The sequence below is a fragment of the Myotis nattereri genome (assembly GCF_964212035.1).
Source record: "Myotis nattereri genome assembly, chromosome: 11".
Taxonomy (NCBI): domain Eukaryota; kingdom Metazoa; phylum Chordata; class Mammalia; order Chiroptera; family Vespertilionidae; genus Myotis; species Myotis nattereri.
In genome coordinates this window covers 79,838,464-79,856,785 of record NC_138086.1, presented here as the reverse complement: position 1 = coordinate 79,856,785, position 18,322 = coordinate 79,838,464, and the positions used below count along the sequence as shown (strand labels likewise).

Below are 18,322 nucleotides of genomic sequence, written 5' to 3'. Positions count from 1 at the left end.
TCAGAAAAAGAGGTCTTAGAGATGCCTCCATGTCAAGGACTGTTTAAGGATGTTGGAATCTCCTTGTCATTGGACCAAACTCAAGAACAGTGCACCTGCTTATCTCGGGCAAGAAACAGAGTAATTCCGCTCTGTTCCTGATCCTTTTTTGGCCTCTTTCTGAACAGCATCTGGGAAAAACAGTTTTTTCCCAACTGCTCTTTATCACACACACAGATATGACCAGTCATCTATAATAATAAAAGTGTAATGTGCTAATTAGACTGGACAGCCAAACGACCTTCCAGACATCATTCCGGACGTCATCCCAGATGTAGCCGCATTGGTCAGGGCCGAGGCAGAAGTGGTTAGGGGTGACCAGGCAGGCAGGCAGGCAGGCAGGAGAGCAGTTAGGGGAGATCAGGCAGGCAGGCGAGCATTTAGAGGTAATGAGGCAGGCAGGCAGAGTGGTTAGGGGCGATGAGACAGGCAGGCAGAGTGGTTAGGGCGATCAGGCAGGCAGGTAGGCGAGCAGTTAGGAGCCAGTGGTCCTGGATTGTGAGAGGGATGTCCAACTGCTGGTTTAGGCCTGAAGCCCCCCACTCCCCATCCCCTCCCCCAGCACAAATTTCATGTACCGGGCCTCTAGTTAGATAATGATAAAGATGGCTCCATGGGGTTCAGCCATTCACTCATGATTTTTCCTTATTGTGGAAGTTATCACCCGATCTAGCACCTGTACAATCTGTTCTAATTCCTTCCCTGTGTCCCTCCACGTCTCCTCTTCAAGGACCTCATGATGCTTGACTCCAGGCCAGTCGGCGCCGGCTTCGCAGCATCTGTTCCTGGACCTAACTTCCACGGTCTAAGTCCTGGAGTGAGCTGGTGATTGACGTTCCTGCCGGTTTCCCTTCTCTCTGCTGTGCTTTCCCAAATATCCCCCTTGCTTCCTAATAGAAATGGGGTGCTTGTCGCTCTCTAATTTCCTATCCGCCGTGAATGTGCTGTGGCTGTGGGCTTTTGGCTGGGAAGATTTATTTTCTTATTAAAGCCACACTGAAAATATGCCCCTCCATGGTTTGCACCATGTTTCTTTCTGTATAATACCGATGAACCCTTTCTCCTGGCATTTCTCAGGAGTGTTACTCCTGAACTCCTGGTCCACAGTGTCTGTGAGCCACGCATGTCATCGCTGCTCACAAGTGGGACAGGTGTTGGAGAGACTGTCTATTTATGGAATAACCTGTGTATTGGCTACTTGAACAGAAACAGAAATTCCAAAGGCTCAAACAAGGCCAGGTAGAAATGTATTTCCCTCAGACCGACATCCAGTGACAGGTGGCCTGGGAAAGGAGGTGGGCAGGGCTCTGCACCAAGAGGTTGTTCAGGAACCAGACTCCTTGTTGGTCCCTAGCTCCTGGGAGGCTTCTGGCATTGGTGAGGTCAAAGATGGGAAGTGAGGGAGGGGCGGGGGAGGGGCCCACTCCCTCCTTTTAAAGGTGGCTGTAATAAAGGAGGGACTTCTGCCTTTTGCAACAGGGTGGTTGGACCTGGAGATTATGATGCTAAGTGAAATAAGCCAGTCAGAGCAGGACAAACACTTTACGATCTCACATATACTAGTAGGTAGACTCTAATGAACAAAATAGAGGCATGGACACATGGAACATCTGACAGCTGTCAGAGGGGAGAGGGGCAGGGACTGGATGAAAGAAGGTGAAGGGATTAGCCAAAGAACATAAATGCATAACCCATGGACACAGACAACAGTGAGGGGAGGGCCAGAGGGAAGGGGGGCGTGGAGGTGGGCAAGGGGGAGAATGGGGACATCTGTAATACTGTCAACAATAAAAATCAAGTTAAAAAAATAAAAGCACAGTCTGGGAGCTCTGCATGAGGTTTCTCTCTTCCCCCACTGTCCCAAATGTAGGCATGTGGTCACACTCCGCCGGAAGGGGGCTAGGAAGGCAGTGTTTAGCCGGGGACCAGTTGTTTCTGTTGCTAAAAGAAGGTGTGAGAGTGGGCATTTAGGGACAACCTCCCTCATTTTGTTTTTAGGCTCTTGGGGGCGGGGGAGAACCCGAGGACAGGTCAAAGGTAGGCTGGCTCCTGTGGCGTGTGCCAGTGAAGAGAGGGCAGGGAACCGACTTGGCCCTGAGCGGAGATGGAGGGGGTGCGTCCGTACAAAGCCGGGCGTGTGATTTGTCTATAAAACTAATGACTTGGCTAAAGGATAATAGTGACAGTTTAAGGAATGAGTGGCCCCTCAGGGCCATTCCCCAGCATATAGGCGTGAGGCAGGCACCAGTGATGGAGGGGAAGTGGGCAAGGAGAGACCTTTTCTTTTTATTCCAGAAAGGGCCAGCGAGAGCTCGCTCTGAGTGTGCGGAGTGGCCAGGGCAGAGCCAGGACAGACAGGAGAGCCGCTGGGGAGGCAGACGGCACAGCAGGCAGGCAGCGCCGATGCTGGGTGCCGAGCACATGCCGACAAGAACGTCTCAGGGAGGGAAGCAGGAGAGCGGAGCGTGCTGTTGGGCCGTGGTTGCCTTTGCTTTCCTGTGGCGGGGCAGAGGGGGAGAAGAGAGGAAGGTGTCCTTGTCTTTTAGTCTGAGTTGTCTACTCAGCGTCCAGGTGGCTGTGATCATGAGACTGTCAGGCTGCTGGGTGGGGAGTGAGGAGGCCTGCAGAACATGGAGGGACAGATTTCAGATCTTGGTGTCACTTTTATGGATCTAATATTTGAAGGCATGACAATGCCAAGGCCAAGAGAGAAAACAGCCAACTTCGGGGAGGAGTGTTCATTGGGGAAGAGCAAGAAGAGCTACAAAAGGAGCTAAAAGAAAAAGCAGGGGTCTTCATGAACGTTGATACGATTTCCGTGAAGGAGAGGAGCGGCCGGGGGGAGTTTCTAGAGGAAACAGGGTGAGGAGAATCGCCCAGTGGGTTCCTCCCGGGGAAATCCTTGCATGTTTACAAGCCTGGTTTTTGTAGAGGGATGGACACAGTGGGAGGAGAGGCCAGTGCGGTGAGGATGGAGGAGCTCTCCTTTCCTGCTCATTTCAGCCATTGAGATGGCACGTCCCTGTCCATTGTGTGAGCTGCAAGGAACAGGCATAGGATGGAAGGGTGGAGGGCAGGAAAGTCTCAGGGAAAGCTGGTCTTTTCTCTCCAAGGTTTTGGACATGATGCTGTAACACTCCTTCTTTCTCAAGCAGTTGCATTACTCTCCCTGTGACTTTAAAATAAATATTCACTTTTGTTTTTACGTAAGATCAGGTTGAGAACTCAGTCAGTGTGTGGGTTATTCTTTTCTATATTCTGTATCTCCTTGGATGCAGTGGACTCTCGTGAGAGAAATGATCTTTTCCCTCCTAAGTGATTAGGAGTTGGAGTCCAGACAAGTTATTTTAGCTGCAGGGGCTGAGACGAGTGGCCTACAAGAACAACATGGATTTATTTGCCAAGAAGTTGGCAATTTGAATAAGCATTAAATATGGCAGTATTTCTGAATATATTCTTAATTAGAGTGATATAGATATTGGCTAAGAGTTTTGATCCATTTGGGTGAACTCTCCATGTGAACGCATGCTTGAGTGATCTGATTAAGCTTCCTAATGAATCGACTGTCTATTATGAAGCTTTTGCCAAGACATTAAGAAACTCAGTGAAGTTAAAAAAAAATACATCTTTATTTGAATTTCAAATATGGCTTTAATTCTGTTTGGAAAATTAAACTAGATTGTGATTATGATTTATCTCACTTTGGAGGGCTGATCACATTATTAATGTATTCTCGTTATACTTCTTTGTTTAATATTGATGGACTTCATATTTTATGCCTGCGTGCTTGACCTGGGTAGCCAATGAATAATCATTATGCATGTTCTTTAATAACTCGGCAATGATAGACATAGTTGGATATTTAAGTTACTGAAACCACTGGAAATATTCATTTCAGTAGTCATGTTGCTAAAATCTGTGGCTACTGTAATGTCTGATGAATATATATTTATCTAGTGTTTACCATGTCTAATACACGATGCCGGGGGACACAGGTAATGTACAGGTGAGGACAACCCTCCTTGCCCTCAGTAGACGTACAATCTCTTGGGGGAGTAAAATAAATTCACATATAATTGTACCATATAGTATAATTTATGTAATGAAAAATATATAAAGTATGATCAAAGTCTTTTATTTTTTTAAATATATTTTTATTGACTTCAGAAAGGAAGGGAGAGAGATAGAAACATCAATGATGAGAGAGAATCATTGATCAGCTGCCTCCTGCACGCCCCCTCCTGGGGATCAAGCCTGCAACTGAGTTGTGTGCCCTTGACCAGAATCGAACCTGGGACCCTTCAGTCCATAGGCCAAAGCTCTGTCCACTGAGCCAAACCGACTAGGGCTGATAAAAGTTTTTTAAAAAGCAGAGAGCTCAGAAACAGTGACTGTTTCATCAAAGAGAGGATGTGTAAGAAAAGGCTTGGCTGGCAGATAGGATGACGGGAAGGAAGCAGAGTGAAGAGTAAAGAGGAAGTCAGCGTGACCCGAAGCTACGACGGAAGGGCCGGCCAGTGCAGCAGGCAAGCCCGAAGGGGCAGGGCGGCGCTGCTGCGGAGACATCCCTGTCTGTAGTAATAGGAAGCTGTTGTGCTGGTTATTGTTGGAGCCGTGTATTCCCTATGCAACCAGCAGACACCGGTACTGAGTGCCGTTCACAAATTGAACAAGGTTAGTCCTTCGGTCTGCGTCTGGGGAAGGAACAGGGCCCATCGCAGGAGGATCAGGATGACCCTGCAGACCTGGGCTTCCATTCAGAGGCCGACGTGAGAAGTTGGAATGTGATCCTATGGTGACAAGGACACACGGACAAGATTGAAAAAACATGCTCATCAGAAAACTTCCAGCTTTGCTTCTGTTACCGGACCATGCCACTTTAAAAAAAATATTTTTTTTATTGATTTTTCAAGAGAGAGGAAGGGAAAGTGATAGGGAGGAAAGAGATAGAGAGATGGAGGCATCAATAAGAGAGAAACATCAATTGGCTGCTTCTGCACGCCCCCCACTGAGGATCAAGCCTGCAACCTGGGCATGTGCCCAGACCGGGAATGGAACCGTGACCTCTTGGTTCATGGGTCGACGCTCAACCACTGAGCCCCACCACACCAGCGGGGCTATGCCGCCTTTAGGAAGTTATAGAATATTCAGTGTGATGAGGGCAAAACTGAATTATATTGTGAGTAACACAATGAGGTTGTATTGTGATTTTCAGTGTTGAATATGTTGACCTGTTACACATAAACATTTAGAACAAGCCACACTCTAAGGAGTCAGGTGTTGGCCCTTCTCTGTTGTTAATATGCTGAGAAGCTCCTAGGATGGACGTGGCCTGGCCTCTCTCGATCCCTGAGAGGCTTTGTTGGGGGCCTTAACATTTGCATAATGCTATGTGCGGAGCATTATCATTCACTAATCTTTTGTGGACTCTGCATGGACCATCCTAAATGATGTGGTTTGAAATATCAGTATTATGTAAACAGGTCATAGAATGTATGCTAATCCACTGTCACTTATTAAATTTACTTTTAATTATAACACATGCATTTTCATCTTTTTGCATGAAAAGTACGAACTTTTCTTTTCCAGGAGAGAAAAAAGAAAGAGCATGAAAATGTGCTACTAAAAAGGTGACACGTCTGAACGGGTTCATTCTTGGCCAGAATGTGCCGTTGTTAGGAGTGAATCACTCAGGACAGTCGGGTCCGGTCTCGTGGGTCTAGCTTCCTGTATGTCACATGACTGGAGACCGACAGAGGTTTTCAGGAGGAAATGAAGTCCAGGCTTATGTTTCTAGAAGCCAATCTGGACAGCAGGGTGGCCACATGCAGAAAGGCACTGGCCTCAGGGAGGTTGGTTCTGTGTATGCGGTAACCCAGCCACAGGATAATAAAGGCTTCTATTGGGAAAGTAGCAGAGGAAAGGAAGCTTTTTAAGGCAGAAATCCAAGCCAGTTGGTCTGACCCCAATGCCTCTGATCCTTCTACTGTTCCAGCTTAGCTTATTACCTGCCCATGTCCTAGAGGCAGATAGAAAACTGATGGAGTCATCTTGAAAAGGGACATTTTTGATGCTGGTTTGATGTGTATTTTTCTTACTCTGCTATTGCCATTTGGGTTAAGGTTTTTGTTTTTGTTTGGTTTTTTGGTTTTTTTGCTATTTCAGAGGGATTTATAGCCCAGCTGGTGTGGCTCAGTGGTTAAACATCTACCTATGAACCAGGAGGTCACAGTTCGATTCCCATTCAGGGCACATGCCTGGTTTGCTGGCTCGAACCCCAGTGTAGGGTGTGCAGGAGGCAGCTGATCAACGGTTATTCTTATCATTGATGTTTCTATCTCCCTCTCCCTCTCCCATTCTCTCTGAAATCAACAAAAATATATTTTAAAAAACACTATAAAAAAGGACATAAGGAAGGCCAAGAAACATATGAAAACATGCAAATCAAAATGACAGTGAGGTACCATCTCACACCTGTCAGAATGGCTATCATCAACAATCAACAAATGACAAGTGCCGGCGAGGATGCGGAGAACAAGGAACCTTCGTGCACTGCTGGTGGGAATGCAGACTGGTGCAGCCACTGTGGAGAACAGTATGGGGTTTCCTAAAAAAACTAACAATGGAATTCCCATTTGACCCAGTGATCCCACTTCTAGGAATATATCCCAAGAAATCAGAAACACCAGTCAGAAAGGATATATGCACCCCTATGTTCATAGCAGCACAATTCACCATAGCTAAGATGTGGAAACAGTCTAAGTGCCCATCAGCAGATGAGTGGATTAAAAAACTGTGGTACATCTACACAATGGAATACTTCGTTTTGGTAAAAAGGAAGGAATTCTTACCATTTGCAACAGCGTGGATGGAACTGGAGAGCATTATGCTAAGTGAAATAAGCCAGTCAGAGAAAGATAAATATCACATGATCTCACTCATTTATGGAATATAATGAACAACATAAACTGATGAACAAAAACAGATCCAGAGACAGAGAAGCATCGATCAGACCATCAAACCTCAGAGGGAAGGTAGGGGAGGGTGGGGGTAAGGGAGAGAGATCAACCAAAGGCCTTGTATGCATGCATATAAGCCTAAGCAATGGACACAGACACCAGGGGGGTGAGGGCATGAGCGGGGGTGGGGGGAAAAGGGGGGACTAGGACACATATGTAATACCTTAATCAATAAATAAAAGAAAAATAAAAGCACTACAAGGTTTAAATACTAAACTCTTAGTGACGAACTAAACAACAGGAGGGGAACACTTCCCCAGTTCTCCTCTTGGTGCTGCCTGGATGCGAACAGGCCTAGGTCCTTAGGAGGATGGATGCTCAACAGTATCCACTCCCATCCTAGGCGGCTGGACAGCCTGCCTCGCTGCTGCCTGGCCAGGGCTTTATCGTAACCCTCCTTTCATACTTTGCATTTCACCTCTAGTCCTTTATACGATTTGAGCAAAACAGGTAGAATCCAATAAGTATTAATTATGCCTGGAGGACTGAGCGAGATTGCAGTGGCCGCTATGCAAAGCCTTTCCTACGTGACTTTGGGGGAGGTGTTGCACCTCTAGATTCTGGTAATTAAATTTCTAAATGAAGATGGGAAAGGGAACAGTATGTGGAGGCAGCAATTTCTGAAATCAACTTTGAGAAAATGTTTAAGTTTACTGCAAAAAAAGTCATGTTTATTATCAATCTGCCAACTGCTGTCTGTGTCCATGAGTTTTTTCTTTTCTTAATCTCTCCACCTCTTTCCCCCAGCCCCGCAGCCCTCCTCCCCTCAGGCAGCTGTCGGCCTGTTCTCTATTTATCAGTCTGGTTCTATTTTGTTTGTCAGTTTATTTTGTCCATTGGATTCTGCATAGGAGTGACATCAGTGGTACTTGTTTTTCTCTGAGTGGCTTATTAGCATAACCAATGTCACCCAGTAAATTCAATTAAAAAAGATTGTATCAACCATTATTTTTAGAAAGGAGGTCAAAGATTTGTTGATGTGTCTTTACCTTGACAATGAGGCTCTTAGAAATCCAGGGTCAAGTAATTTGCTTCCTTAAGTTCCTCTCAGTATTTAGTTGTTGTTGTTGTTTTTTTGTTTGTTTCAGGTGGAATAACTATAAAAAGCTTCTGTGAAGGCAGAATTTGTCAATTTATTTATATTTTAAAATAAAACAAAATTATTCATGTGGAATTCATCAGATGTTTCCACTTCAATGCGGATTTTTTGACTGATAATTGCATGCTTCTAAACAGAATCAAAATTATGAATGTGTGATGTTTAATGATGATAAGCATAACTTTAAAGCTAGAGTCCTAAATGGAGCGGGGAGGATGTTAGGAGGTTAGAGTTAATGACTTTTAATCTATGGATGTTTATTTGGGGGTATTATGGGATCATAGTTACTGGTTCTATTATATGACTTTTCAAATTAGGTGAGAAAAACTACCATTTCCACAAAAGACTTAAATTGCAAAAATCCTACATCATGTCTTTTCAAATGCACATTGGTTTGCACAGAGCAGACCTGCCCAGTCACAGCAGCTCTTTTTCAATAATTCCCGGAGCCCAGAAATTTGCTTCAGTTTTGACCCTGGGGGACCCTCCAGGGATCAGAGAGTGGCTAGGTCTTCATGTCTATGTGGCCCTAGGATTGTCTACTGAGGCGGCTGACAGAGGTGCAAATTGTGTGTTCTGTGTATCACTCCCCCTTACATAAGCGCGCATGCAGTCGGAACTCAGCTAAAAGTACTTGACTTTGAGTAACTCGCAATCCAGTGAGGGCTAGCATGTCACCCCGGATAGGGAGTTCCACATCCGTGGCTTCTTCATGGAGACGTGTACCTGATTCTGTTTTGTACATTTGCCTCAGTGACGCACTAGGGTCTAGCTTTTGGAGGAAGTAGCTCAAATGGATCTGTGATATTTTCAAAACTGTGGCAAATCCGCGGGGAGAACCCCCGTGTTGCTTCAGGTTTTCTAGTAGAACCCGAAGCCAGAGGCAAGTATTAACAACTGTGGACAGTAACCCATCACCAGTCCTCACTGGGACAATAAAAATGCCTTTGATTTTTCAAAAAAAAATCTTTTTTGTTAAAAGTATTACATATGTCTCCTTCCTCCCCCCATTGACCTCTTCTAGCCCACCCCTTCCTGCCCCAGGCCTTCACCACCCCATTGTCTGTGTCCATGGGTTAGGCATGTATTCATACATGTTCTTGGGGAAAAAAATGTCTTTGGGAAAGATCTTGTCATGTGTGTTTGACCTTCAGTGCCCCTCTATCTGTTCTTTAATTAATTCCTCTGTATTTATTTAGTTCCCCATTTCTTTTTCCAAGAAACAGGAGAACAACGGGTAAGAGAAGGTACTTTTACTCCAGACACTGAGCACAGTTGTTGGGACTTCCCTATGTGACAAGTGGCAGGTGCTTTTCTGGGTGGTGCTGTCTCCACGGAGCAGACACAAGGGAGGCGGCCGAAGCGGCAGAGAACCGGATATGAGGCTAAAAGTTAGTGAAAAGGTAGTGAGACAACCCTCAATGTTTACTTTGAACATTTTGCGGTGCCCGGAGAGTAGTTATAATTGTTGATTTTGGCAGGCCCAGTCTTAATAGTAAGCTTAGCAAGGTTTTCCTCAGTGGTGTAGAAAGCATGACCAATTGGTTTGATTTGCCAAATATAGACCTAACTGTAGGCAAGAATTGTTAATTACCCACATAATTTTAACAGTGTGACTGCTGCCAAACCCAATAATTCAATTCTCTCAAAGCCCTAATTTGGGTTAGTATCTCATTGACCACCAGTATTGATAGAATTAATGAGATAATCACAAATCTTTCACTTTTAATTTGTGTTAGGTGCCCTGCAACTTCTCATTCTTTGAGGAGTTAAGAACTGGAGAAAAACTTGCTTTAACAAACTATTAAATTTTGAGAAAAGCAGATTAGAAAACATTGTATACTATTTCATTTTTTAAAAAATAAGTATGTATAGAGATTTTTAAAAAGAACAAAAGGTAATTACCAAAATGTTCCTAGAAGTTATTTCTGGATGATGGGAACAAGGGTGATTTTGAAAAAGAAAACAACAACAACAAAAAAACAAATAGTAAGAAGCCCAAAACACCCAGGAAGTCTTTGGAGACAGGTGCAGTGATAGGCAGACAGCGTGGTCCATGCGCCATGGAGACATTAGCATATGCTCTGTGGATGGATATAGATACCCATATTGTACCTATGTCTTTGCCTCTTATGAAGCTCAAGAGGAATAACTTATTAGACCAAATAGTTGACCCAACTCATGACCATCTCTAAATGTAATACCAAGTATTGACCTTCAAAATATCAATAATCGTGGGAGGAGATTTGACTTTGGATGGTAAACACACCATGGAATATACAGATGATATATCATAGATTTGTACAGTCCAAGCCTATATACTAATTCAATTAGCCAATGTCACCCCAGTACATTTAATTTGAAAAAATTATAAATAGCAGCGTACTTCCTTAAATTCCTTTATGGATCTTTTCATTAATTATTAATTTAAATTGCTATTAAGAATTATCATTTAAAATTATATTTATATATTTCTAATTTTTTTTGCAAAGTCACTCAAATGTTAAAAGAAAATGTTTTGGATTTAGCCAAATTTTGGATTTTTTTTTTTTAACAGAGGGCTTTGTGTTTTTGATATATTTCTTAGATCTATCAAGGTATTTTGACATCAAAGAGTCAGGAGTGTTCTCTGTGAACTTTGTATAAACGTTAATCTATTGAAACTGGGATTACTGAATTTTCTTCTTTCTCACATGAATATATGGAATACTTAGTGTAGATGATAACCTTATTTTAAATAGGATGTGTTTCTGTTGATAACAGTGAGATTTGTTTATCTCATATCAAAATTTACCATGGATAAACAACTTTTTAGAAAGAATAGAAATAGTGAGGCTGCCACCATTAATTTCTCTTTGGTGTTACTTACACATTTTATATATTGGTTTTTAAACTGAAATCCCACTGCAAATAATAACGGCCACCATGAGAAATCATAATACAGTTTCTGAGTAACAGATGGAGAATCTGATACCCCCAGTGCTGGTCTCAGTTCTAACAATCTGATTTGTGCTTTGGGGAAAATATTCATTTGTCTATGGTATACCTTTATTATTGTAAAATATACCCAATATTTCACTTTTAAAAAATATTTAAAATTCCCTAATTAAATTAGTTTGAGCATTTTAAAATATTCAGAATAAATGCCTAGAAAATGTACTAATAAGTGGCATAGCTATTATACTGAGGAGAAAACACTGAAACAATGAATGTGAGACTGAAAAATGAACAGATGTCTCACTGGTCTCCTCCCTAGGGCTCACTCTGAGCATCTCCAGGGCTTTGGATTTCTGGTTGTGCTGGTTTTCAAGGATGTTCTCTTGAAAAGAACTGAGAAGTTATGTGTTTTTCCAAGTTTCCATTGATGTTTTTAAATTAGAGTCTAAGAAATATACCGAGTGATTGCTACCAGGCTGATACATCATTTTGGATATTCATGAAACAATGACTAATATCAGTCATGAAAAAGAGAATTAAGGAAGGGAACTCAGACATGTGCAACAACGTGGGGTAACCTTGAGGACATCATGCTAAGTGAAATAGGCTGGACACAAAAGAAAAAATAGCCTATGGTTCTTCATATACGAGCTACCTAGTTGCGATATATTGGTGTGTTTCTCATGATCTAATGATCATTAAATACTCATTAGTTGTTTAAGCACCAGTGACTGAGATAGGACTGGGTGCAATGAGAAGGTTAAGACACTCACTGCTTTCACATGTATGTCTCCTCATGGAGACAGGAATAGTCTATAAATAAACTTCCCATAGGAAGCAGATGGGAACTTCTAAAATGTCACGTGATATCAATGCTCTAAGAATTCAAGAGAAGTAAGAAGATTCACACTCTACCTTTCGGCTTTGTGGCTAGCTTTTCACAACCAGACATTCACTGCTTCTACCATACCTTCAAAACCCATTTTCACTTTGACCTCAAAGTTATTTTCTTGTTCTGGTTTGGTGTTTTAGGTGTAATATGACTCTATACAACCAGGTTTAATGAAACTAAAAGTAGGTGGAAACACTAAAGCTCCCTAGGAAAAAAACAATGCACTATTCATTGACATACCTGAAATTTACACCGAAAGCTTTACTTTTTTGCATTTGGTAAGATTTCTAAGGAAGCCAGTGTGTCACTGTAGCTGTGCTCACGTGTGTCTGCCTCAAGGGGCCACTGGGCACCGAAGCTGCAGCCGGAAATGAAGAGGCTCTCCTGGAAGGTGCCACCGGGTCAGTGCGTCACTTCAGCGGCCTCCAGCAAAGGGTCCTGGAAACTAGCTTTTTGGATCCAGATGGTTATTTAGGTGGCACTTGAGAAACTGCATTCTCCAAAGCTAAGGTTAAGGTGATAAAGTGGCTGAGCCTTTCAGCACTTAAAGGAAGGCGGAGGGGAAACGAAATAGCCATTCAAACAGCAAATAATTAATTGAGTGTCTTTGTTAACAGGAGGAGGTCAGGTACACATGGCCACAGCAGTGATACAGTCTGCATTCCAAACAGCTGAGTCTTTGCCTTGGAAGTGATTAGAATGGGTTGTTGGGAACTAATTAAAATGTGCTTTTAATTGAGAAGGGTGCTGATGTAGTTTGAAAGACACTTGAAGAGATTCGAGTGTGGTCATTCCCCTTACTTTCTGGTCTGTGCTCCATGTCCGTGTCTTTTCTTTTAAATCTGTTAAAGCGTGTGCAGTAATTCTACACAGGATATTGATTGTCTGATCAGATTAGTGTAGCTATGAGTATATAGACTTTTGAGTATTGAAAGTTCATCAAAAGGAGGTATGACTTTTCCAGAAATTCTTGAATTAGCTACTTCTTGCTCATAGAACTCCTCGGAACATTGCAGCTAAATCTCTAGCCTGGAAGTATACGCACTTAGGGGACTGTAATCGTAAAAGATGGGATGTTCAGGAAGTTTTCCTCCTTTGTCTGACACAAAGCAATGTAACGGGAAATAACTGCTGAAAACAGACGGCCCAAAGCGAACTGGCATATGTTCTCATTGGAAGATGGTATCTGAGATGCATGCGTGTCCAACATATGCAGGGTGGTATCGGAGAAAAATTTTGGACAAAAGAATTGGGAAAGACCAGGGATAGGTCTTGGATTGCGCTCTAGAGAATTGGACAGGGGCGTCTGTGTGCCAGTGGCCAGCTGGGGGGAACGGCTGGGCCTGGCCAGGCAAGCAGATGACTCCATGAGCTGGGGGAGGAAGGGCCTGCTGGGAGACCTAGAGATAAACGGGTTCCTTTAAGAACAGAGTTAGACATGCCCTTTCATCTTCGTGTTTTTTAGTTGAAAGTGTTGATCAACTGTCATGGTAGCATGTATCGCAGTACGAACTGCAGGAGATGAATTGCCTGGGAAAGGTTTCGGATGCCTTAGCAGCAGCGCTGTGGACATGGCGCTCACGCTGAGCGGGTGACGCTGCCGTTCCCAGAGGGGAGCTGTGGCAGGTGGATTGCACATCCCCAGCCTCACGGGTTTTATTTCTGGAGAGAATGTTCGGAGACCATTCGGCCTGCTATCGGGGGCATCAAGTTGACATTTTCAGGGGAGCCGATTGTACGGAGTTGTTGGGGCCTAAGAACTCTCCCGCAAAACACAGGTTCTGTGCTTTCCAACCTAACCAGCTCAGGGGGTTAGAGCAGAACGGGCCGTATTACACTTCTAACCTCCATTGTCAATGTTCAGTGGAGATTGAGCACTTTAGAGAAATCATGCTAGTTTCCATGTGGAATTTCACCTAGAGAGAGTGCTTAGACCAAAGACATGACTCTATTGGGCCTGTCACAGGATAAAAATGGCAACATTTCCATCAAGGTAGGGAGTGAAATTTAAGAATACTGCCTGGCTGGTGTGGCTCAGTGGTTGAGAGTCGACCTATGAAACAGGAGGTCACAGTTCAATTCCAGGTGAGGACTCGTGCCTGGGTTTTGGGCTTGGTCCCCCATAGGGGGCGTGCAGGAGGCAGCTGATCAATGATTCTCTCTCATCATGGATGTTTCTATCTCCCTCTCCCTTCCTCTCTGAAATAAAATTATATATATATATATATATATATATATATATATATATATATGTTTTTTTAAAAAAAGAAGAATATTAAGTATCATAAATCTTACACCTATGCTGGACTGTTCCCTCCCCACAACCACGCTCGTTAGAGACAAATTCTGCCAAATCAAACTGAGTCCTGCCGTGCGGAGACCACCCCAGGCCTCTGCCCAAGCCTCCCAGAGCTCCTGCCTAATTAAATCATCCGCAGGAAACAGAACAGTTAAAACCCAGGCTCCAGAAATAAATGCTGCGAAACAATGCTCACTCCGGAAACACTCAAATGACAAATGCAAATGCAAATGTTGGTATCATGGGGCAGGGATGCGCTATGTCCCTACAGCACGGTGAAATCCTTCACTTGTTATTCTTCACGTCCTGGGATCTGCAAGTGGCTGGGCCTCTCCCAATGTAAATCCGCAACAATTTCCATGTCACTTCCACGGATTTCAAAGGACCGCATCCAGCAGCCTAATGATTAAAGTACAGATTTTTGAGCAGTAATGGGATTAATGTTAGTAATAGCTTCTTTTCATTTTGAATCATTTGATTAGATCCGAGTTTAATATTACATTAAAATTTATAGATATATCTGAGTAGTAATTCATAAGACTTTAATTATATAGATAGCTCACTTTGCATATTCTGTTTTGCTTCTTCATGATCTTAAAATATAATTTAGAAATCTAAACTAGTTTTCAAGTATCTCAAAAGCTTACAGACTGTTGGCATAGAACAGCGGTTCTCAACCTGTGGGTCGTGACCCCTTTGGAGGTCGAACGACCCTTTCTCAGGGGTCGCCTAAGACCATCGGAAAACACATATATAATTACATATTGTTTTTGTGGTTAATCACTATGCGTTAATTATGTTCAATTTGTAACAATGAAAATACATCCTGCATATCAGATATTTACATTACGATTCATAACAGTAGAAAGATTACAGTTATGAAGTAGCAACGACAATAATTTTATGGTTGGGGGTCACCACAGCATGAGGAGCTGTATTAAAGGGTCGTGGCCTTAGGAAGGTTGAGAACCACTGGCATAGAATATTGTTTTATGCCGATAAGGCTTGCTTTTCCTGTGGTTTCATGAGCATCAATATCGCACCAACATTCAGTGGGGGAGCTGGTCATTAGTTCAGGCCTCACCCCTCCTGGGGAGGTTTCTTCTCAGGGAATGTCACATGACACCAACAGCTGCCACCTGCTAAGGGGCTTCCCAGGACTGAACCCAAATGCAGGCAGCCCCCTCTGACCCTCCCTTCCTTTTGTTCTAGGACCTTCCTGATTTTTCCCAGTGCAACTGCACGCACATTCTCTCCAATGACAGAGGTGAAGTCCTGGTACACATCAGATAATCTCACTTGCATTTTCGATCTATACATTCGGTTGATTTTTCCACATCATTAACATTTTTTATAACATCATTTTTAATGACTTGGAAATATTATGTGGATTGACTATAATTTAGTTAACCAAGCTATTCTTGTTGAATTAATTTATTTTATTTTTTAAAACAGATGACATCCAAGTAGATGAAATTATGTGTAAGTTCATAATCATTTCATTTGGATAAATTCCAAAACGTGTAATTGTTATGTTAAAAAGAATATAAAATCTTGACATACTTACAGAAAGGCATTTAGGCACCATGCACTTTATATTCATATTAGCCATGTCCCTAAATCCTCAACAACAAACTGTATTGTTATTATTATTTCTTTGTCAATATAATAGGAAAATATAAATACTCCATTGTTTTAATATGAATTCTTTGGTGATCACTGAGGTTGAATATCATAGGTTTCTGGTTGTCTATGGAGACACATGGGAGGGAACTTTCTAAAAACAGCCCAGTTCAGAGGACATGTTTTCTCTCATCCGGGGAGCGCCCTCACTCTAACTGCACATGAGTGACATTACATGTAGAGGAATAGAATGTGTAGTCAATTCAGTGAAGAGGAGAGTTCAGTCAAACACTCTGATCAAATTTGCTTTTAAAATAAAAAATAAATGTAGTGAAAAATTGTGAGACGAATTGTCACAAGTCAATGCAAATGGTTGAGGCGACTTCATTTTCTCTGCAAGATGTAACGTAAATCACTACTCTTATTGACACTTTTTGTTTCCTTTGATGAAGTATTACAATTTGTATATATTTAACCTTTTTAGTTATAGTGCATTTACTTTTTTTTCAAAAAATATTCAATTCAATTCAAATGACACTTGGACTGAAAATATTTTTAAAAATATTTTTTTATTGATTTTTTTTTTTTTTTTAGAGACAGGAAGGGAGAGGGGCAGAGAGATAGAAACATTGATGAGCTGCCCTCCATGATTTTTTTTTTTTTAGAGACAGGAAGGGAGAGGGGCAGAGAGATAGAAACATTGATGAGCTGCCTCCTCCATGCCTCACTCTGGGGATCAAGCCTGAAACCCAGGCATGTGCCCTGACTAGGAATCGAACCACTGGCGACCTCTTGGTTCATGGGTAGATGCTCAACCACTGAGCAACACTGGCTGGGCTGGAAATATTTTTATCCCTGATTTTCAAATACATATTCAGTGATCACTTACATGAAACAGGCCCATTCAGTCAAGAGGTTTTAAGTCTTATTGGTAGGAAATGGGATGTATTAAGATTGAGTTACCCATTGTCATGTAACAGATGATCCCACCAATCTTAGCAGCTTAAAACAAACCTTATCTCACATATCATATCTATTTTAAATAGATTTTTATTGATTTCAGAGAGGAAGGGAGAGGGGGAGCGAGAGAGAGAGAGAAACATCAATGATGAGAGAGAATCATTGACTGGCTGCCTCCCTGTATGCCCTCTACTAGGGATCAAGCCTGCAACCCGGGCATGTACCCGGAATGGGAACCGAACCCTGACCTCCTGGTTCATAGGGCGACACTCAACCACTGAGCCACGCCGGTGGGGCTCACACATTTTCTCAGGATCAGGAAGCCAGAGCCAGCTGAGCAGGTGGGGTGCCTGGCTCAGGTCTCTCATCGGGTGGCAGTGAAGCTATAGCCAAGCTGCACCCTGAAGACTTGACTGGGGCTGAGGGATGTACCTCCAAGTCCCTTCACATGATGGTTGGCAGACCTCACTTATGCCCTTGGGAAGGGCTGCTGGGCACAGCTTCCCCCAGAATGAGAGAGACCACAGATAGAGTGAAGGGGATGGGAGAGAGGGAAGGAGGCAGGAAGAGAGGGAGGGGTATTCATTTCGATAAAGGCTGTTACTTCAAGTAATTATTTACCATAAGCTATTGGTCACAGCTTAAATAAATGATGTCTGTGTTAAGCATATCAGATCCTAGCCATTTCTTTGAGCTGTCAGTAGCCTTGTTTTAGCACTCTGAATGACATAATCTTTAAGTGCCTAAACCTAAATATAGTTTAAGAGAATTTCCTAATTCCTTATTTTTCTCAAAAAATACCTCCCATCCTCCATGTTTTCTTGAGGATTTAAATCAGAATCCTCTGTTAATTTTAAACGGAATGAAGAAATTGAAATACAGAAATGTCTGATCATATTTTTTTTTATGCATGAGTCCCCTTTCCTTCAGGAACTTAGCTTTCGTAATGAAATTCTTTATCCCTCTTTTCTTTAATTTTGGTGAAATTTCAGCATGACTTCCCCTCCAGAGAATCACTTAGATAGTCACCCCGTCTCACTTGGGACCGAGGTAGTATCGAGGGCATGGATTCAGGATTCAGGATTCTGTAATGCCTTCAATGTGGCCTATGTTGTGGTCGAATTTCTTTTTGTGTTCTTAAAGCAACAGAGCCATAACTGACCATATAACCTTGTCTTATTCCAGGTCCCCTAAAAACCCAGGACAGAAGATCATCAAGAGAGTGATTGCCCTTGAAGGAGATATTATAAAGTAAGTACTGAAAACTATTGGTATGAGTGAAAGTTATAAATAGCTACATTTTTGTTGAGTGTGAAACCACATTACATGGGAAGTACATGCCAAAGAGGACCGAAGCTTTGGAGACATTCCAGATGAGGTGGCCCATTCAACCATTTCGGGATGTAATATGACGTACTGGTCATATTACTGTCCTTTACCTGGGAGGCATGGGA

The 18,322-nt window shown here is 42.7% G+C and overlaps 1 protein-coding gene across 1 annotated transcript in view; it reads left to right on the top strand.

The window, feature by feature from the left end:
- IMMP2L (inner mitochondrial membrane peptidase subunit 2) overlaps window positions 1–18,322 on the top strand; it is a 486,662-nt gene that overhangs the window by 314,989 nt on the left and 153,351 nt on the right. Inside the window, exon 5 of the mRNA XM_081102273.1 lies at window positions 18,054–18,119. Coding sequence (XP_080958399.1) covers window positions 18,054–18,119 — 66 coding nt within the window. The remainder of the gene's footprint in view (window positions 1–18,053; window positions 18,120–18,322) is intronic.